Source organism: Ambystoma mexicanum, chromosome 3p, assembly GCF_040938575.1.
Source record: "Ambystoma mexicanum isolate Mex_15411 chromosome 3p, UKY_AmexF1_1, whole genome shotgun sequence".
Classification (NCBI taxonomy): domain Eukaryota; kingdom Metazoa; phylum Chordata; class Amphibia; order Caudata; family Ambystomatidae; genus Ambystoma; species Ambystoma mexicanum.
The window spans coordinates 533,867,627-533,888,396 of NC_090925.1; the positions used below are offsets into that span (position 1 = coordinate 533,867,627).

At 41.6% G+C, this 20,770-nt stretch overlaps 1 protein-coding gene across 1 annotated transcript; it reads right to left on the reverse strand.

Annotated features, from left to right (window-relative positions):
* Positions 1-7,770: 7,770 nt before the first annotated feature.
* On the reverse strand, positions 7,771-20,611 carry LOC138580595 (uncharacterized). Its single transcript, XM_069651259.1, has 2 exons — positions 20,369-20,611; positions 7,771-10,751 (listed from the first exon to the last, which is right to left on the reverse strand). Exon 2 carries the CDS (start codon positions 10,697-10,699, stop codon positions 8,909-8,911), a length of 1,791 nt encoding a protein of 596 aa, XP_069507360.1. The 5' UTR covers positions 10,700-10,751; positions 20,369-20,611; the 3' UTR covers positions 7,771-8,908.
* Between the last annotated feature and the right edge of the window lie 159 nt (positions 20,612-20,770).

Here is a 20,770-nt window from a genome sequence, read left to right on the forward strand (position 1 = left end):
AAGTTCCCAGTTTGGAGCAACCCGAAGCAAGCAATGGGTCTCATTACAAGTTTGGCGGAATCCGGCTGTAAATCTGCCAAATTACCACCAAACGGAATTACCACAACTGCCAGTTGGACCCTTGGATTTATTGCAGAATTGCAGGTGCTTGTGGGGTGGTGTAAGACCCATTTTCGGAATCTCCATGGAGGCTCCATGTGGATTTCGTGGGAATTGCCATTGGTGGTATTTCCGCCAGCAGTAATTCTGGCTATTTTGCTGATTTTGGGCAGTAAGGTGTAGGATATACCTCCATCTTTTCGCTGGAGGTTTATTCTCTGCCTTACCACCAAACTGATAGTACGGCGGTGCGGTAACATGCCAGTAACACATCAGTAATGAAATTTCACCACATTACTGCCATTTTTACCAATGCTGTTGAAAAGTTCACCCAAATCCTTCGAGTGGCTCAGCAGCCATTAGGAATAGAAAAGTCGGTGCACATTGGTTTTACCTCACCTATATGGAGGTGATATGGTATCATATCATCCCTTCACAGTCTATTTTCATAGAATAATAACAACTCTATGGCACAATACGTAATTCTCTTTACATTTAAGAGGTAAATCCTTTGAATTTCATTTCCCTCTTGTAAACCTTGACACAGTTTTAAGCTCTTAGTCAAATGTGGTTAACCACAGAAATGGCTAAACTAATGCCGAGTATTTGTGCACTCAAACAATAGACAATGTTTTGCAACAGCCAATCAATGCGTTAAAATCTCGTGGTTGTATTACAAGCCGTCTCTCTTACACTGAATAAACAATAATGGCACATCTATTAAGTTGTAGTGTAATGCTTTAGTGAGCGCCAAAAGCTGTCACTGCAAACCGGAATTTGATCTAGTTAATAGGTCCCACCCGCTTAGTGAATGAGCAAGTGAACTTACACGTTATGAATGGGTTAATGGTTCTGCTCGACTTGTACAGACCTGACCATAACACCCTGAGAGCATTTCGATTGCTTGCCGAGGTATGCAATCCATAATAGAGCAAATAATAATCCAAATAATTCTCAAGGCAGAAGCTTGCCATGCTGTCAGATTGCAATCACTTAGTCGGTGTAGCCAGGAGCATGCGGGTGGATGGCTCATGAGCTAAGCGCAGGTCTCTGACATACGGACCAGTCTGCACTTTGCAAGTTCGGATCATGCGGCATGTTGGGCTCAGTCTTTCCTCCCCCAGAGTTTGATACATTGAGTGCCATGAAAATAGGTAATAATCACATCTGTCATTACGTTGCCTAGAATGGGGCATGAAGTGCTATATAGGAACACAGAGTATTGTTTACACAGAATAGAACAATCATTTGCGAGAGCTTAACTGAATTTAGAGCCCTGGTCACAGGTGCTGCAAAAATGTAAAATGGAAAAGCTTTACTGACAGACGAGTTTGCATTATTTTAAACAACATTGACGTTTTCGTCAAACTGGCACAGTGATGTTCATAATATCGAAACTACATCAGTAAGTGACCTTGACTACCCCCTTAGAAATGTAGAACAATGTGCCCCGGCCATTTTTTTAATTTAACTGGAGCTGGCTTTAACTGCTTTAGAGTGGTACATATGACGCTTGGACCGCCCACAATTGCCCACAATTTCCACTAGAACGTGACCGTCCACTTCCTGTGCAACAGATGGTACTTGCACAGGAAGTGGGCAGCAACTTCCTGTGTAGTTTGCCAGTTGGATTTCAACACTGCTGGTCACCACAAGGATGTTTGACTTAACTTTTAGAGTATTTTTCCAACAGGTCTGCATTTTATTTGTAGCTAATATTATTTTCAGGTTTTTACATCCAAAGATGGGCCCTATTGCATTTTCTGTTAATACCACCATTCCTAACAATGCGGGAAAACGTTTAAATAAACAGAGCACTGACGAGAACAAGACAGAGCCTTTGCCTTTCAAACTCAACATCATGATGTGTTCACGAGGGCACTATGGGTGTCCATTGCTCACCCCCTTACCTCAGCACAGGGCACATCTATGATCCGCCCTTCCTTGAAGCTTTGTAAACATAGTTCCTACTTTTTTTTCCTTCAAATTTGGGCTTCAGAGCACAAGGTATGGAGCTCTCCGATTGTCAAGCAAGAGCCCCCCCAAAAAAATCATTCTATTTTGAAGTCCATTCTCACAGAAGTGCCGCCATACTGTGACTCTTTTTAATTTTAACACTGATTACTTTGGACCAGATGCTTACTCTGGGCCACAGAATTATCTCTTGCGGCACTTGCGCCCCATCGCCAGCTGTGCCTGCTATATTCATCTAGCAAGGCTTGTTGCAGCTTTACCTGTCTTTGCCACCTGGGCACCATTACCGAGGGTGCAGTAGGCGACCATTCCAAGATGACGGCCCAGCCTCGCTGATTCCACCTCCACCTGGCCCCTCCAACAATACCTCTGCCCATTGGTCTACAACGGCTACAAGGTAGCCAATCGGGTGCCGGGAGGCGTGAGCTGGCCATCCTGAACAAAGGCCAGCGGGAACAAAGGCTACTTCCTGTCTCAGCCTGTCTTTGCCTGCCTTGCCTCTTGCCAGGGACCCTGCACCACGCAACCCCCGCCTTCACCGGACAACCACTAACCAAGGTACTGTTGCTCCACAATATCTCGTGGACCTTTATCCCTTCTCAGTTCATAACAGTGACCTCTGGCTACATGCACTGTCATGTTCTGGCTACTGTCTATTCTACCTCTTAGTTCTCTGAACGTCCACTACTTCCAACTCCGCCTTGCCCTCTGATCACGCCTATGTCTATGATGTACTGCTCTATTTACCCACCATATACAACTTTGCTTACAACTTACGACGGTACAACCAAATTGCTCGAACCTTTTCTGTCAATCTAGCCGTTTCTGATTGCATACACAATTGTTGTTTATGCCCAGTCTCCTTAGTCCAGATTCCTCATCCGTACACTGCATACAGTCTAGAGCCTCGTTCTGTACCTGCTCATATTAGACCTACATTATGTATGCCGATCGCTCCTCTCGGCACACAGCCCTCAGCATCGCAACCATCCACTAGGTAGTATACCCCGTCATTGTTGGTTGCAAGTCATTGTTACATTGCTGCATTATGCTGATTACTGCTTCGCCATTCCTGATAGTGAACTGCATCCTGTCTTCAGCATTGGCCGGCGTGCATATTGCCATTTGAAAGCTGCATCTCGCCTGTGTGTATATTGCCATTTGGAGGTTGTATCTTGCCTGTTTGCATATTGCCATTTGAAAGTTGCATCTCGCCTGTGTGTATATTGCCATTTGGAGAACCAGCCTGTGCTTGTATCTCGCCTGTGTGCATATTGCCATTTGGAAGTTGTATCTTGCCTGTTTGCACATTGCCACGTGAAAGATGCATCACACCTGTGTGCATATTGCCATTTGAAAGTTGCATCTCGCCTGCTTGCACATTAACCTGCCCTTGGTATGCTCTACGTTGATTCTTTGTGGGTATTACCATGCTGTCATCTAACTAGATCTCCCGCACTTTGACACTTACCACACTTGACCTGCACCTTTCTTTTGCACCCCTATGTGACTTGTGCCACCTTCCTGATGTCATGTATTTGTAACCTAGCCCATGACTGTAGTCCTGCTTACGTTGTATGAATGCCCGTTGACTGTGCCTGACATGCTGCACTAACTGCCATAGTTGCCTCGCCCATATCTGAGTTTTCACAACATTGGGACTTACTTGGGCAGGCTAGCCCATGCTCATCGTCCAATCCTGGCAATATTAATGCACCATCTGCTTGCGCCCTACTTGCTACACCACCTGACATAGTTGCCCCTTGCCGCATTGAAGTTACTCTTAACACCATGGACATGCTGCCCCATCCATCGGCAAGTACTATCCTACTCATCCTAGCCATCACGTGGACTTTAGCGAAGGCATATTGTGCAACACTCACCTGTACCATCTGCATTCCTCGCAACATCCCCGGTGTATACTCCACTATAATGCACCACAGCACATATCCTTCAACCAATTCCTTCACATACACACATTCCTCCAACCCTTACCTCAATGAACCCGCCCTGTGGCTCAAACACTTCGCAACCAAACCCACTCCTAACCAACCTTGCTCACTTCCACTTAGGAATGATAGACTCAGATCTAGACTGCCTCGCATTCCCTGTGCCCAACGCCAACACACTAACACCCCCTGTGCCTCTACTCAGACCGCACCTAAACCATCCTTGCCCGCACCTAAAGAATTTAAAGGAGCTCTTATCAATGCCAGATGCCCCACTGCTCATGCCCTCGATATCTCTGACCTCATTATCACCCGGAACCTTGATTTCCTCGCTATCACAGAAACATGGCTACATGCTGCTTCTGGCCCGCTCTTGTCCCTAGCTATTCCTGATGGATACACTATCCTCAGAAATTACCGCCTATCCAACCTTTCCAAAGGTGGTGGCGTTGCCTTCATACATAAGGACAACATTAACATGAGACTGATCCCCAACATGCATTGTAGCTCAGCTGAATGACTATCTGTGAAACTTTCAATCTCACCTACCAATACAGCGTCACTACACCTCATTTATAGACCACCCGGTACCCGTCTCCTTCTTCGCAGAAGATATCACTTCTATCCTATTCAACAATACTAAGCCCAACTCACAAGTTTTGCTGCTAGGAGACCTGAATCTGGCATTGTCTGACCCTAAGGATTTCATGGCCACAGAAGTTGCAAGTATTGTGTCAAACCTAGGCTTTCAACAACGCAACCTTGAACCCTCACATAACAAAGGCAGAACGCTTGACTGGATCGCAGACTTGAACTGCAATACTACGATAAGTTCCAACTCAGCCTGTGCTTGGTCCGTCCACCACGTCATTATCTTCTATCTACCAGCAACCATTCCTAGCACCAAACCTACAATAGCCCCCTCCATTCCCACTAGGAATAAAAAGGATATCACTAGGGACAAGCTACTCCGCTTATCCTACCCATTCTGAACAACTGTGCCACAACCCACAATGACCCTACGGTATTAGTGGACACCTTCAACCGAACACTGCTCAAAGCCATTGACACCATAGCCCCGCTTAAACTTAGGAAAGCTAAACAATGATCTCACCTGAATTCGTGGTTCACTCCACAACTTAGAGCTCTGCGTAAAGAAAAACGCAAGGTGGAATCACTCTGGAATAGTCTCCCTTGTGCTTCTAACAAAGATAACCTCTTCATCGCATCCCTTAACTACAAGGAAGCGATCATACAGGCCAAAAAAGAAACCTATAACCTGCGCATCTCGCAAGCTGAATCCAACATGAAGGAGTTATTCAAAATTCTCAAAGAATTAGAATCCCCTTTGCCCATACCAGATACCTGTAACAAAGACAGCTCCTGGTGCAATAGCATCCAAAATGCCCTCCTTTCCAAAATAACCACCTTACAAGCCAAAATCAATGCCAAACAAAACTCCCTCCTATCTAAACCTCTTGCACCCAAAACGTCCACCACTTTCACCCAGCCTCCATTTAGCGTCCTCCCTCTCACTATCCATGAGGTTGAAAAAATTATCAAGAACCTCAAAACTTCCAACTGCCAAGGGGATTCCTGCCCGGCACCTCTCATTGAGGAATCTGCCCAGGACCGTGCTACCTTCATCACCACCTTCATCAATTCCTCATTTCACTCTGGAATTGTTCCTAACAATCTGAAGGATGCCTGGGTCATCCCTCTGCTGAAAAAGCCTACACTTGATCCGTCCATACCTACCAATTTCAGACCGATCACCACAGTCCCATTCCTCCTGCAAATATTAGATAGAGCGGCCTACCTCCAGATACAGAAGTATTTAGAGACTAACAACTTACTTGGCACAAGACAATCTGGCTTCAGACCCAGGCATGGACAGAAACAGCCTTGTTAGATCTGAAAACCCAAATAAAGGACTTAAAAGATAATGACAAACTAGCCCTTCTACTACTCCTGGACTTCTCTGCGGCATTTGATCTGGTCAATCACCAAATCCTATGCCAACATTTGAAATCTGCTGCCCGCTTTTCGGAAAATGTCACTAACTGGATCAGATCCTTCCTGGACAATAGACTCATGAGAGTATTCTCTCCCACTGCATCCGCAGACCCATCTCCGTTCCCTTGCAGCGTGCCTCAAGGGTCGTGCATATCTCCTACGCTCTACAATGTCTTTACCAAACCATTGTTCGATATGCTTGACTATCTGGTGTTACCTACACCAACTAAGCGGATGACACCCAGATACTCATCCCCATCACTGGTGACTACATTGCAGACGCCAAAGCATTGAACGACGTATACCAAGTCGTCCAAGCTTGGATGGCACATCACAAGCTCTGTCTCAACGATGACAAGACTGAGCTCCTCATCCTTGGCACCCAACAAAGACTCAGCAAGCTTGACCCATCCTTCAGCACTTTCAACATTGATGGTAACTCCATCAAAGTGGCCAAAGAGACCAAAACTCTAGGCATCTACCTTGATTCCACACTGTCCCTAACTCGACAAACGAATGCAGTCACCGCTGCCTCGGCCTACACTTGTAAGCTGATTACAGGCTGCCGCCCATTCCTCTCCGCCCATTCCTCTCCACCCAGAACTCCATTACTCTTGCTAGGACGTTGGTTATGTCTAAACTTGATTACTGCAACGCACTTTATCAAGGAACCAACCAACGCAACCTCATCAAACTTCAGATCTCCCAAAATAATGCTATCAGAGCAGCCCTCAATATCCCTAGATCGGCGCACATCTCTGACACTAGGAAGGGCTTACACTGGCTCTCTGTTGCCCAAAGATTTTCGCTCAAATCACTGACTCTTACTCATAAATGTGTCAACAACCAGGCAACTATCTTCTTAACTTCGCGCTTTCACAGTAAATTCCCTCACAGACCCTAAGATCTGCCCAAGCTCAATCGCTTACTATTCCCAAATACAACCTGCAGACAGCTTCCCAGTCCTCGCGTCCAAACTCTGGAACTCCGTACCATTGTCCATCAGAACTCTCCCATCTGCCTCACTTTTCAAAAACAAAGCTAAGCTCTGGCTATCCTCTACACCCCACCTACTACCAGCTTAAGCCACCTGCTCCTCTACTACCGTACGACTTGCACTTTTCTGCTTGAGATCTGTAGGGTATTTTGTGGAGATTTGGGGCCTGACGGTATTTTATTACCGCCGAGAAATAACTTAGCAATAATCACTCTTTGTATTCAGATTTGGCCATGTGCAACAATAATACAATGGACATGCATTATTTCAGCACCCAGACCTGCATATTTGGTATACGTGGTTGGTGGTATTTTGGTGAGCATAATTCCCTTGTTTTATTTGTGGCCCCAATGTCCAGAATCCCTTATCTTCGCTTAGATTTTTCGTGTGATCACTAGAGAGACCTCAGACCTGCATTCTAGGGAAACCACAATTTCCAGGGATAGTGTTGGTGCGCCACCATGGGCAAACTCACTGACTTATTTACGACAGAGAGCTATATGTGGTAGTCTTGTGGTAATTTCCACTACCTTATATACGGTAGGGAGCTATGTTCAGAGAGTCTCTCTTCCCGTTGGCTCATGTACCTCCAACAAGTTATACTACAGTCATTCACAATTATTCATACTGATTCTGACATACACACATCTGTCTTAAAATGACCATTGCACTGTTTAAAAATCTCCCCACATCATTGGCATTGTAATGGTAAATAGAAAATAAACCACCCGTCTGTTTTCAAATATTTTCTGTATTATAAAATTTACATTTAGGCATGATCTCATTTTTTACAGCAATAAAAGGGAACAATCAAAGCATTTTCAATGACACACTGCAATTATAGTGGCGGAGAACAGAACTTAAATTGCAACATTAGCACTTGATAAAGACACGCACGGGACTTTCATTTTTCTAAACTGACTGCATACTTTCGTGCACACACACAGCTCCCCCAGTTAGGTAATTACCTTATCTGTTCAGATTCTTCTCTCTGTGAATGTGGCTCTCTTGGCGTAACTCCAATAAAAAGGAACGCTTGCCTTCTCAAGCCGGGGTCATTGCCTGGAATTCTCAGCTTTTTCAGATAGGACTGCCTCTGCCAGTGGAAAGGTAATTCTTTCAGCTTTCCCCAGTCTCGACTGCAGCAGGACACCCCCACAGCCAGGTCTTCTCCCCAGTAGTGCAGAAAGATGTCCGCCTGTCTTTTTCCCTGCTACTGCCCACTAAAACTTTCCTCTCAGCCCTCTTTATGACGTGTTCCAATGAAATCCATCATCTCTCATCCTCCTACTTTTCAACAATAGCTTCGCTTATACATTTGCAATTGTTGCAAATCTGACTTCCTCCTTCCTGCCGTTACTGTGCACAACAACACGGATAATCAGGCAGAGAAGAGAAAAATCTGCACACTCATTTAAATGGTTTTCAAAGTATGCCTAATTCTGCAGTAGAGAACACATTTTATTAGTGGGTTATATTAAAATAAGGTTTTATTAGTCAGGTTAATTGTTAATATGTTAGCTGTTAATTTTCAAATGTGTCTCTAGCAATATAGGCATTTCAGGTGAAAAATAGTGTGCATTTTTAAATGAACACGTGTGCTTTTAACTGTAAAAATAGCTTTGCATCTTATATATTAAAATCGTTTTTTTGACTGAATAGCCTGTCTTTCCTTGTTAATCTGCTAACCCATATAGCAATGCACCGCACCCTTGTGGTGGTGCTGCAAAAAAAAAAAATGCTACTTGTGCAGTAGTACTGTACTCTGTGCTGTAACATGCCAAATATCCTTACATATACCCTCCTTTTGTTTTTTAGAACTTGGCTATAATCCAAGCCAATCTCTAAAAACAACTTGTTCTTTCTTTTTCTCTTAACATGCATGTGTATTGGGATATCTTTCTCTTCCTGACGTAGTCAGTAAAATCAGTAACATTTTCATTTTTACTGATAGCACAATCAACCATCCACCCATGATTAGCACCAAGATAGCCAAACCCACTATTGAGCGTTCCCCCCAGGTTCCCCAATTAAATCTTTCCACTTCTATTATGCCCAGATTACTAATTGTAATATTGTTTTTTCGCAAATTCATTTTCATAACATGTCTTTCTTTGTGATTCAATAAATATTCCACATCTGGATCTATTGGAAAAGTATCCCTTTGAAAAAAATCGATATTTTCCACTTGGCTTTCCCAAACATCATTTGTTACATGGAACAATGTTAATCCCCCAATTGACACAATTGCATCCTTTGGAACCTGTAAATAAAAAACATTATATTTTACCTGTTTAACCACGTATGTTCCATGGTTTAAATGTACTACCGTCATGTTCTTTAAACAGGTACTGACCAACCATTTACCTCTGACCATCTTAGCCTGTGCCATTTCTTCACTCCCCATATTACTAATAATCACTTCACATCCCTCTGATATACTTGGGTCAGATTTCAATCCACAAATAGCATCTGTGGCATCAGGAACAAACGGTTTACCTGGACACATATAATTTTGTTCTTTAAATGTTACACATGTTTCCAGGTTTGGTATTAAATAAACTTCAGGTTCCCATGACTGAAATGCCACCACTTCTGGAGTCTTAATCTTAATGAATTTGTCCTCTTGCCAAAATCCCACGTTGTGTACCCACTTCGTTTGATAAATAAGTTCAGGGGCTACAAATGGGATGCATAGCAAAAATCCGATCTCTAGTCTTTCCAAGTCCACATATAACGGCATTGCATTCCCCATTTCGAATGCAATTCTTATCTGTATAAGGTCAATTTCCCTCCTGGTCAATCTTTCTATCATTTGCCGAATGATATCCTGCGAAACAAAATACAAGGGAATATGTCCTTGAATCAATTGTGAAACTGCAGTTTGAACTTCTCTCATATAATTCGTTAATAGTCTATCAACAGGACTCATTATGTTCAATATTTCATTTAAAGTTCTGTCATGCTTAAGTATTATTTTAGTCGCCCGTTGCATCACATCCGCTTGTTCATTTAGAATGATTGCAGTTTCATTTATGAATCTTACTTGTTCATCCAGTCCCCCTCTAATTCCATCTAATGTCTTTTGTATTATTTCTAGGTCAATACTCAGTTGTTGTGCTTTAGTACTCAGTGTTCCTACCGAAATAGAATTGGCTGTTGATATTGTAGTACCTATTATTGCCCCAATTATAGACATTACCATTGATATCGCGAGCATCACCGCACCTCTCTTTCCTCTCTTCTTCTTAATGTCTGCTGAATTCACGAATGTTTTTTCCAATTGCATTAATATATCTCTTATTGACTGCTTAGCGTCCTCTTTTCTTATTTCCAGCCACTCTTTAGTCTGTTCAATCTTAATTCCGGTATTGTTCAAATGTTTTTCAATCAAAATCTCAGGATCCAATGGTATGTAGATATTTTGGAAAATCATCCTTCTATCACTCATGATGAATCCTGGTGCTTCTTCTACCGCGATACCAGATGCTGGTCCAGGTTCAATGACAACCTGTGCTTCTGAATTCTTGAAGATCCCTCCAAATATCACTATTGTTAAACATGTCATCGGTATCATCTTCAATGCTGATCGCTTTGTAGCCTTGGTCTTCACCCCTCTTTGGGGCTTTCCCGGAATCCGTCCTCGCGGTCTCCAGTACTCCATCGTCTCCCGTGGCCTCTGATCCCGGAACCTCCGACCAAATAATGTTAATTGTCTAAATCAAAATAGAAAATAAACAGATTAAGTACATAGCACAATACTAATTTCCACCTTTTTGCCAAAAATAAAACATGCTTGGTAAAAATACTTCTTTTTTTTTTTTTTTTTTTTTCTGAAATTAAACACAAGTTAAAAGAAAACAAACACATATAAAACAGCATTCAATATTTAATACACTTTCTCTCTGTACACCAACCACGAGCTTCCGTTATATGTGCATTTATTTATTTATTTATTTATATTATATATTTATTTATTTATTTATTTATATTATATATTTTCACATATATTACAGTGTTTATGTGCCATCATAACAATCAACTTTTTTTTTTTTTTTAACTTCTTTGTCACTGCCTCCTGATTACACCCATTTATTTTCTCAAGGGACTCTATCCGTTTCCACATGCTCAAGCTGCCTGATCTCATGTCTGGGATGGCATGGTTTGATTTGATTTACATGGACAAACTGCTCTATTGCTGTTTCACCTTCATTTTTCAAAATTTTATACACTACAGGAGAGACTTTATCTATAATTCGGAATGGCCCCTGCCAGGCTGCCAGAAATTTAGAATTTTTCTGTTTACTTTTCCCAAAATGAAACTTGTACACCTGATCCCCTACATTGTATTCCTTTACTGATGTCTTTTTGTCATAATATGACTTAGCACTGTCAGCAGCTCTTTCCAGATTTCTCTGCACAAAAGCAAATGCATGTTGCAAATGCCTCCTCATTTCATCAATATATTCATGAACTGTGGATGCACTCACTAGAGTTTGCTCATGTGTTCTGTATAGTAGGTGTTGTGGTAACACCATTTTCCTACCTGTTAAGACCTCATGGGGGCTAACACCTGTTGCTTTGGCAGGAGTCGACCTGATTGCCATCAAAACCAATGGTAAACGCAAATCCCAGCTGGAACCTGCTTCTGCCACAAATTTCTTTAAAATGTCCACAACAGACCTATTGCTTCTTTCAACTGTACCTGAAGACGCCGCCCGATATGCGATATGTAGTTTCCTTTTCACACCTAGTATTTGCCATACCTTACTCATTAGAGTACTTGTGAAATGACTTCCTCTGTCTGACTCAATTCTTTGTGGCAACCCAAACCTTGAGAACACATGGTTCACCAGCAATGTGGCTGCTGTTTGCGCACTACAATCTGGTGCGGGAATGCACTCAATCCATTTTGACATCAAACATACCACACTCAAAATATAGCGGTGTCCCCTGCTCGACCTTTTTAAAGGACCTACATAGTCTATTTGCAAATCTGACCATGGGAGAGTTAGGCCTCTTTTCATCAATGGTGCTCTATGCATTGGTGAAGCAGGTTTAAATTGGGCGCATACTAGACATCCTCTAGTATATAATTCCACATCTTGGGACATATGTGGCCAGTAAGCATAATCTTTTAGTATTTCTAATGTCTTTTGTGAACCTCTATGGCCTGCAGTTATGGCATCATGTGCATGGTGTAGCATTAGTCCTCTGAATGAAAGGGGTACTACCCACTGTATTTGCCCTGTTATGGACTCTCTAATCATGAGTCCATCCTGTAATCTAATTCGTGTTTTGTTCTTTAATAACACCCTCAACTCTTCTTTTCCCATACAATCATTTTCTGTTAAAGGATTTTGTTCAGGATCCATCAAATGATTATAATAGATTCCCAAAATTTGATCATTCTTTTGTGCCTCAATCAAATCTTGGTCTGGCGTGTCATGACTCCACTGCACCACCGGTTGATCTACCTCCTTTGGTGCTTTAGACCGTGTGACTGCATCAATTTGTATTTCACCCATTAAATAATCAATAGGTAGCAATTCTCCCATCACAGCCCCAATCTTAGCCAGATGGTCTGCCTTATCATTTCCCTCCTTATCCTCTCCTGGTGTTTTTAAATGCCCACGAATTTTTCTCCAGTATATTGTTAAATTATTTTCTGACACCAATTTGTCTATGGCTTGTATCATTTTTCCATGTTTAAGTGGCTTTTTGTTGTATGTAACCATGCCTCTTGCTTTCCAACCAGGCAAATACTCCACAAAGCTATTCCGTGCATAGTCAGAATCAGTCACCAGGACAATTTCACTGAACTTTTTATCAACTGCAGTAGCAATTGCTTTATAGATGGCTGCCAATTCCGCCACCTGACTGCTCCTATCTCCAATCCTCATCCCTATACTAGGAACGCCTTCACATTTCAACCAGACATTTCCTATTCCTGCCACTAATTGTTTATTACTGTCATTTTCAATGTGAAAAGCACAACCATCCACGTATACAGTTGGCAAATCCTTGCATGTTTTTTCATCAAAAGCTTTGTGTGGTGATTGTTCAAATTCCTGTAAACTAGCTTCCACATCCATTTCATTTGTTATTTGTTCAGCTGCACAGTCATGTAAGTCAGCTAACCCTTGAGCAATTGGGCTCTTTTTATTTTGTCCATATCTTACTTCTACGGGAAAACCTTGTAATGCCAGCGTCCATGAAGTGATTCTGGATTGCGCTAGATTGCCTGATCTAATTCTTTTACTTTCTAAAAATTGCAAAGGTTGATGATTTGTTTCAATAATCACCTTTTCTCCCTGAACAATGGGGCGAAAATGTTGTAGCGCCCACACAGTGGTTAATAGGGCCTTCTCACATTCATTAAATTTCATTTCAACTTGGGAAAATGCCTTACTTGCATATGCAATGGTTTTGTGATTCAAATCGTGTTTTTGTGATAACACTGCTGACATACAATGTTCAGAAAAGCCTATTTCTATAAAGAAATCCCTATCCTTTATGGGGTATGCTAAACATGGTGCCTTTACAAGACATTCCTTCAATCTAGCCACTGCATCAGATTGCTCTCTTTCCCATCTCCAGGGAGTATTTAGTTTAAGCAGTTTAGTCAATGGTTGAGTGATTTCTGCATAATTCTCAATGAACTTTCTGTTATAGCCTGTCATCCCTAATAAACTTTTTACTCCTTTCACATTTTTAGGATCTTTTAATCTTTGTATGGCCTCTATTTTCTTCCTTTGTGGATTTAGCCCATGTTCAGTCACTTCATGCCCTAGAAAGTTCACTTTTTTCTTGCACCATTGTGCTTTTTGCAAAGATACTTTGGCGCCTGCTTTCTGCAATTGGCCAAGCACATGTCTTATTTCATCAAAATGGCTTTTAAGGTTTTCATTTTTTATCAAGACATCATCCACATAAACTATTGTCCCTCTTTCCGCTGCATCCGGCATGGCCTTTCTCAAAAATATGCCAAATTCACTCCCACTATTGATGTACCCGAACGGAGCTCTAAGCCAGGCATATTGAGTCCTGTCAAATGTAAAGGAAAATAGGTGTTGTATCTCCTCTGCCAATGGCACACACCAATATCCAGATGTGAGATCTAACGTGGTAAATACATTTGAACCATGTATCTGAGCTAGGCCCTGATCAATGAATGGTAGTGGCCATCTAGATACTGGTACTCTTTTATTTAACTCTCTTAAGTCTGCACACAGCCGCCATTGACCATTTGGCTTTAACACACCTAAAATAGGCGTATTGGATGTGCTATGAATGGGCCTAATTATTCCCCGTGATTCCAAATTTTTAATAATCTCTGCCAATGATTCTAAACATGCCAGCGGTAGTCTATACTGGCGTACAAACACTGGATTTCTGCTACAACCTTCTGGTAGTGTGGCCACATGTAAATCAGTTAAACCACAATCATAAGCATCTTTTGCAAATACATCCTTGAACTCCATAAATATTTCCCTCAGAGTGCGTCGATCCTCATCGCTGTTACATGCATCCGCTAAGGAGATCTGCTCTTCTACCATTCTGGAAAATTCTGGAAACTCTTCTGGTAAAGGAATCTCAGCGCTTTCCTCTAACTGTGTGGCTGTGTCTTTTTGTAGAGCTGCCACTTTCAAATATTTTGGCATATCAGCTTCCACTTCAATGGGCTGATTTCCTGTTTCATTTTCATTTAAATTAAATATTATGCAATCCTCTTGATGGCAGCACACTGTCTCATTTGAATCATAAGGATACACAGAATGAATTTTAAACATTCCTTTGGGCTGAGAGTCCAGGTGTTCTGGCAACTCGCCCTTGGCATCTACATATTTTTCAGGAATATTCCCAATCACCATGTTATTTAAATCTGCCGTATAATGTGATTTTTGTATGGCCATTCCTAATGGGGAGTTTTCCTCTAAATGAATATCCTGACAACCTTTATTATTCACCATGATTTTTACAGATCCCTCACCAATGTCTACCAATGGAATGTATTCATAATCCAGGCCTTGCTGTTTTATGGATTCATTCAGGCATACAAATGCATCAGAGCCTTTCATCTGCTGTCCATTTTTGCATTTCAGTGTTATTGCAAACTGTTTTGTAAATGCAGGAATAATAGTATTTTTCCTCATCTGTAATTCGACTGCATAAGGAACTAGTTGTGCACAATGATAAGCCCTTCTTTTGTCTTCAAATTCAGGCGCCGGCCCACCTAGGCGCGACCATATTTTTTGATTAAGGAAATCTAACACCATACACATTCTGTGCATGATGTCATTGCCCATGTAAAATTCATTTTGTGCTCCACTCACTATCCATACATTATGGTAAATTGCTTTCTGCCCAATGCTAATTTTAAGCATGCATCTGCCTGTAATTCGGTTTTCAAAGTTTGGACTGTCCAACCCAGAAACATATTGGTTTTTAATCCTAAATTTCGGGATTTCTTCCCTCTCCATAATTTTTTGCAACAATTTCTCATTAATGAAACTCCTTTCATGTTCAAGCGCTAAAGTGGCTTTTATTGTTTTAAGATAATCATTTATACCAGCGTGAACCCATGGTTGCTCATCTTCCATGTGTATCTCTGCCAGAGTGGTAATGTGTTTTTCTGAATCTGTTTTAGGAACAATATTCTGTTTGCATGTATTCTCTTTTAAATAGAAACGTAATGTGTGTTCGTCTATGGCAGTCTGCCAATCTTTCCTTGGGTCCAAGTATATTTGTACAGGTAGTTTTTCATTGTCGCTCTGATCTTTGTCTTGACACCTTAATATAACAGTGACACTAGGTATGCAGCTATTCTGGAGGTATACCTCCACAGCATCATTTGTTTTGGCAATGGTGTGACATTCTTTTATATTGCTGTTTTGGGATTTTAGTTTCTTAGGCCTCAATGGTTTTTTGGTTAAGGACCACAGCACTCCATTCACCCCATCTATGAGAGGAGACAATCTTTTCAGGCAATCTGTCCCCATCAGAAATGGAATTTCACAAATAGATGTGATCAATACCTCTTGTTTCATTCTGTGCTTTCCTATTTTTATGTCAACCTCAGTTACACCTATGATGGGCACCTCCTCCCCATTAAAGTTATGCACTGGGCCTTGATTTGCCTTCACTGTGATCTGACTCTGTGGAGGCCTCCCTTCATTGATACTCTTTACCAGCTCCTTGGACATAATTGTGGCCTGTGCGCCAGTGTCAATCATAGCAAAGGTGTGGCATTTTTCTTCTACAGTGATGGGTGCATAATATCTGTCCTCAACTTCCTCTAATACACATAAGAAATGTGAATTCTTACTGATTTCAGGGCTCACCTTTCTCAGGTCTTTTTCACTTTTGGCTAAGCACATTGGTAAATGAAAAGACATTTTTCCCTCCTTTTTACCCATTTCTGTGCGAGATATTTTATTCATTTCTCCATGTTCAGAGGTTTTTTGGAGTGTGGCCACCGTTCGCCCATCCATCTGGGTAACGTCAGAGACCACATTACAACCTTCCAACTGAACATGTGTCACAACATCATTCAGCAATTTGTCATTTTTTAATTCTGTGCATTTGTGATCATTTAGTGTAATACCAGCCCTTTCAGCCTCTTCAAAAATATGTGGCTCAAAGAATTTTTCAGGTGATTGACTTGTATCCTCCTTGTGAGTATTTCCTTTTTCTGTCTGTGTTTGGTAATTGTTTTGCTTGCCCAGGGAAGGAGCTATGGCATCCCCACTTACTCCCTGTTCACTGGTATTCCCCATGCATGAGTCATTTTTCTTAAATCTGTCCCTTTGTTCTTTTGGAATTCCTAATGTTTCTTTTTCATTTGTGCAAATCTTTACTGTTTTATTTAGCTCTAAGTTAAACCGTACCTCTTTTTTAGAAGTATTTGCACTTTCTGTCACAATTTCATTTACTGGTACTTTCATTTTTAATCCATTAGACATCTCAGAGTCGTTATGCAAAATTATATCAGAGCTATCTGTCATTTTGGCACTGCAGTTATCATGAGTACTTAGTCACTTTTCGGAAGCCCCCCGGTCATTGCTATGGCCATCAGCCCCCTCTTTGGAAGGTTGTTTTTGCGCTGTATAGAGCTTTCCTATTTGCTCAGCTAACATTTTCACTTGGGCCTCAAGGCATTGGAACCTTTCCACCTCTCTAGGATCCTCTTTCTGTGGCCTAGGTCGATATTGGTTGTTTTCCCCCTGATTGGATCTATTCTGATACCTCTCAGGTGATTGATACCGGTTGGGATGGTTTCTGAACTCTTGATTCATTTGTGGAGGGGAGCGGGTTGCACCCATCCTTTGATTATAGTCCCCTGGTGGGGAATCATTGTACTGGCGTGGACTGTAGTTCACGTTTTGCTTCATGTCCTGTCTCTCAGATTGTGGGTACTGGCCCCTATATTGATTTCCATTATCAGTAAATCGATCCACATATCGGGGCCTATCCTGATTACCATATATCATGGTGCTGGGATCAAATCTGCTCTGTGTCCCCAATGACTGGTAGGGACCATCATTTCTTTGATCTTGATTTTGTCTCTGGTTATTGTTCATACCTGCCATATCAAACCGGTATCTTACCCGGGGTCTATCTCCTAAATATCTAGGGCTGATGTAGCTCTCTCTATTACTAGGATCATGTGATTGGAACATTGGTACAGGCAATGGCGATCTTTGTTGATTACCCCTTTGTTCAGGTGTCACATTATTTTTACCTTGGCTTTGAGCAGACTCAAGGGACATTTTGGCTGACCTGATTTCCATTACTGTGGCTGAGGGTTCTTTAGATTTAGGCCTAGTATCTTTCATTTTATCACTTTCTCTACCCTGACAATAGAGTACCTCATATAGCTTGGTGCTTTGATGTACAATCCATTCAAGGGACTTGTCACGGTCAAATTCACGGACCAATTGGGATATGATGTCTTTCTGTAGCCCATAGAAGTATGCGGTTTTAAACTCATTGGAATTTGAGTCAAAAGATACATCAAAGCGAGAGAATGCTCTTTTTAAGTCTTGTAAAAATTGGCGAGGTGATGTATTAGGTCCAGCAGTAATAGTGTACGCAACTTTCTTTGCCTCTTGCAATGACTGAAAAGGAGAAAAATGACGCCTAATTTCTTTTTCAAACTCCAGCCATGTCATATTCTGCTGTTCATTTAATCCCCTTATGATGCTGGCCGTCGGGGCATCTAAAGTTAAATGAAAATATTGTCTGTACTGTTCCTTAGGTATCTGGAGCGCTTTAAAAATGTCATGCACCGCTTCTAAGTGATCCTCAATGCAGCATTCACCTCCCTTTTTAAATGGTTTGATCAGGGCTTTAATGGATTTCATTATTTTTATGGGGCTACTTGTTGCAATGCATGGAATTGCACTATTTTGTGATTCAATCCTGTTTTCAGGTGTATGAGATTGGTGGCTGCCCCCAATGGGAGTATCAAATCCCCCAAGGGCGCTGCAACCAAGTTCAGTCACCGGCCCAGTCACTGGGGCACTAGCTCTTTGGGCAGAGCTAGAATTCACCTCCACTCCATTGAATGTGGTACCCTGCCGCCTCTCCTGTGACCTGGGAATGCACATTTGCTGTTCTAAGTCCTTACACTTTTTAAGGAGTCTGTTGGCTTCATCATGCAAATAATTATTTTCATCACTCATTTTATTAATTGCCTCCTGCATGTCACACATTTGAATTTGGCATTCATTGAACTCTTTATTTCTTTTGTCTCTTTCTTGAATCATTTTAATCATTTCTTGTTCTACACTCTGGAGATCACCTTCTTTTTCACAATGTTCTTTTTGTAAAATCTGCATTTCTGAAACAACCTCATCTTTATCCTGCCTAATGTGATCCACTAAGGCTTTTAAGTGTGTCAATTCTTGCTCACTATCTTCAAATTGTTTCTTGCTTTTGGATAACTGAGTATCAAAGTCTCTGCATTTTAATTGCATGTCTTTTTGGCATACATCCAATTCTGCTCTCAACATTTCCTGATTTTTACTTGCCCCATCTATTTCAGTCTTTAACCTGTTAATTAGCTGAGTATCATTCTCTTGCATTCGCAGTGACTTGTTTAAAATAAACCATATTTTGCCGCATAGACGTATTAAACAGTCTTTCTCTGCACTTTTATCGGCTGCATTCAATAATCTCGTAAGGCAGACCTGAATTATGCTGCCTTCTGCAAAAATATTGTCTAGTTTTTCTTTCTGCACCTCACCCTGAATGCGGTTACTCCATTCTAAGGTACTGTTCGAAGACCAATTCCCATGTGCAAATAACTTTGCCTCTAAATATTGCACTAGATCTGAGAATGTGGTTTCCCTTTGTGACATTCTGAAATTCGTTTTTAGTGGCACACTGCTATTATAAAATGGGTTCCCTTTAATGTGCAAATGGCAGTGTGAGACACGCTTGCCACGCCCAGTAGGTACTCTATGATCACTTTCCCGGCCTGCAACGCACCATAAATATGTAGGGTATTTTGTGGAGATTTGGGGCCTGACGGTATTTTATTACCGCCGAGAAATAACTTAGCAATAATCACTCTTTGTATTCAGATTTGGCCATGTGCAACAATAATACAATGGACATGCATTATTTCAGCACCCAGACCTGCATATTTGGTATACGTGGTTGGTGGTATTTTGGTGAGCATAATTCCCTTGTTTTATTTGTGGCCCCAATGTCCAGAATCCCTTATCTTCGCTTAGATTTTTCGTGTGATCACTAGAGAGACCTCAGACCTGCATTCTAGGGAAACCACAATTTCCAGGGATAGTGTTGGTGCGCCACCATGGGCAAACTCACTGACTTATTTACGACAGAGAGCTATATGTGGTAGTCTTGTGGTAATTTCCACTACCTTATATACGGTAGGGAGCTATGTTCAGAGAGTCTCTCTTCCCGTTGGCTCATGTACCTCCAACAAGTTATACTACAGTCATTCACAATTATTCATACTGATTCTGACATACACACATCTGTCTTAAAATGACCATTGCACTGTTTAAAAATCTCCCCACATCATTGGCATTGTAATGGTAAATAGAAAATAAACCACCCGTCTGTTTTCAAATATTTTCTGTATTATAAAATTTACATTTAGGCATGATCTCATTTTTTACAGCAATAAAAGGGAACAATCAAAGCATTTTCAATGACACACTGCAATTATAGTGGCGGAGAACAGAACTTAAATTGCAACATTAGCACTTGATAAAGACACGCACGGGACTTTCATTTTTCTAAACTGACTGCATACTTTCGTGCACACACACAGCTCCCCCAGTTAGGTAATTACCTTATCTGTTCAGATTCTTCTCTCTGTGAATGTGGCTCTCTTGGCGTAACTCCAATAAAAAGGAACGCTTGCCTTCTCAAGCCGGGGTCATTGCCTGGAATTCTCAGCTTTTTCAGATAGGACTGCCTCTGCCAGTGGAAAGGTAATTCTTTCAGCTTTCCCCAGTCTCGACTGCAGCAGGACACCCCCACAGCCAGGTCTTCTCCCCAGTAGTGCAGAAAGATGTCCGCCTGTCTTTTTCCCTGCTACTGCCCACTAAAACTTTCCTCTCAGCCCTCTTTATGACGTGTTCCAATGAAATCCATCATCTCTCATCCTCCTACTTTTCAACAATAGCTTCGCTTATACATTTGCAATTGTTGCAAATCTGACTTCCTCCTTCCTGCCGTTACTGTGCACAAC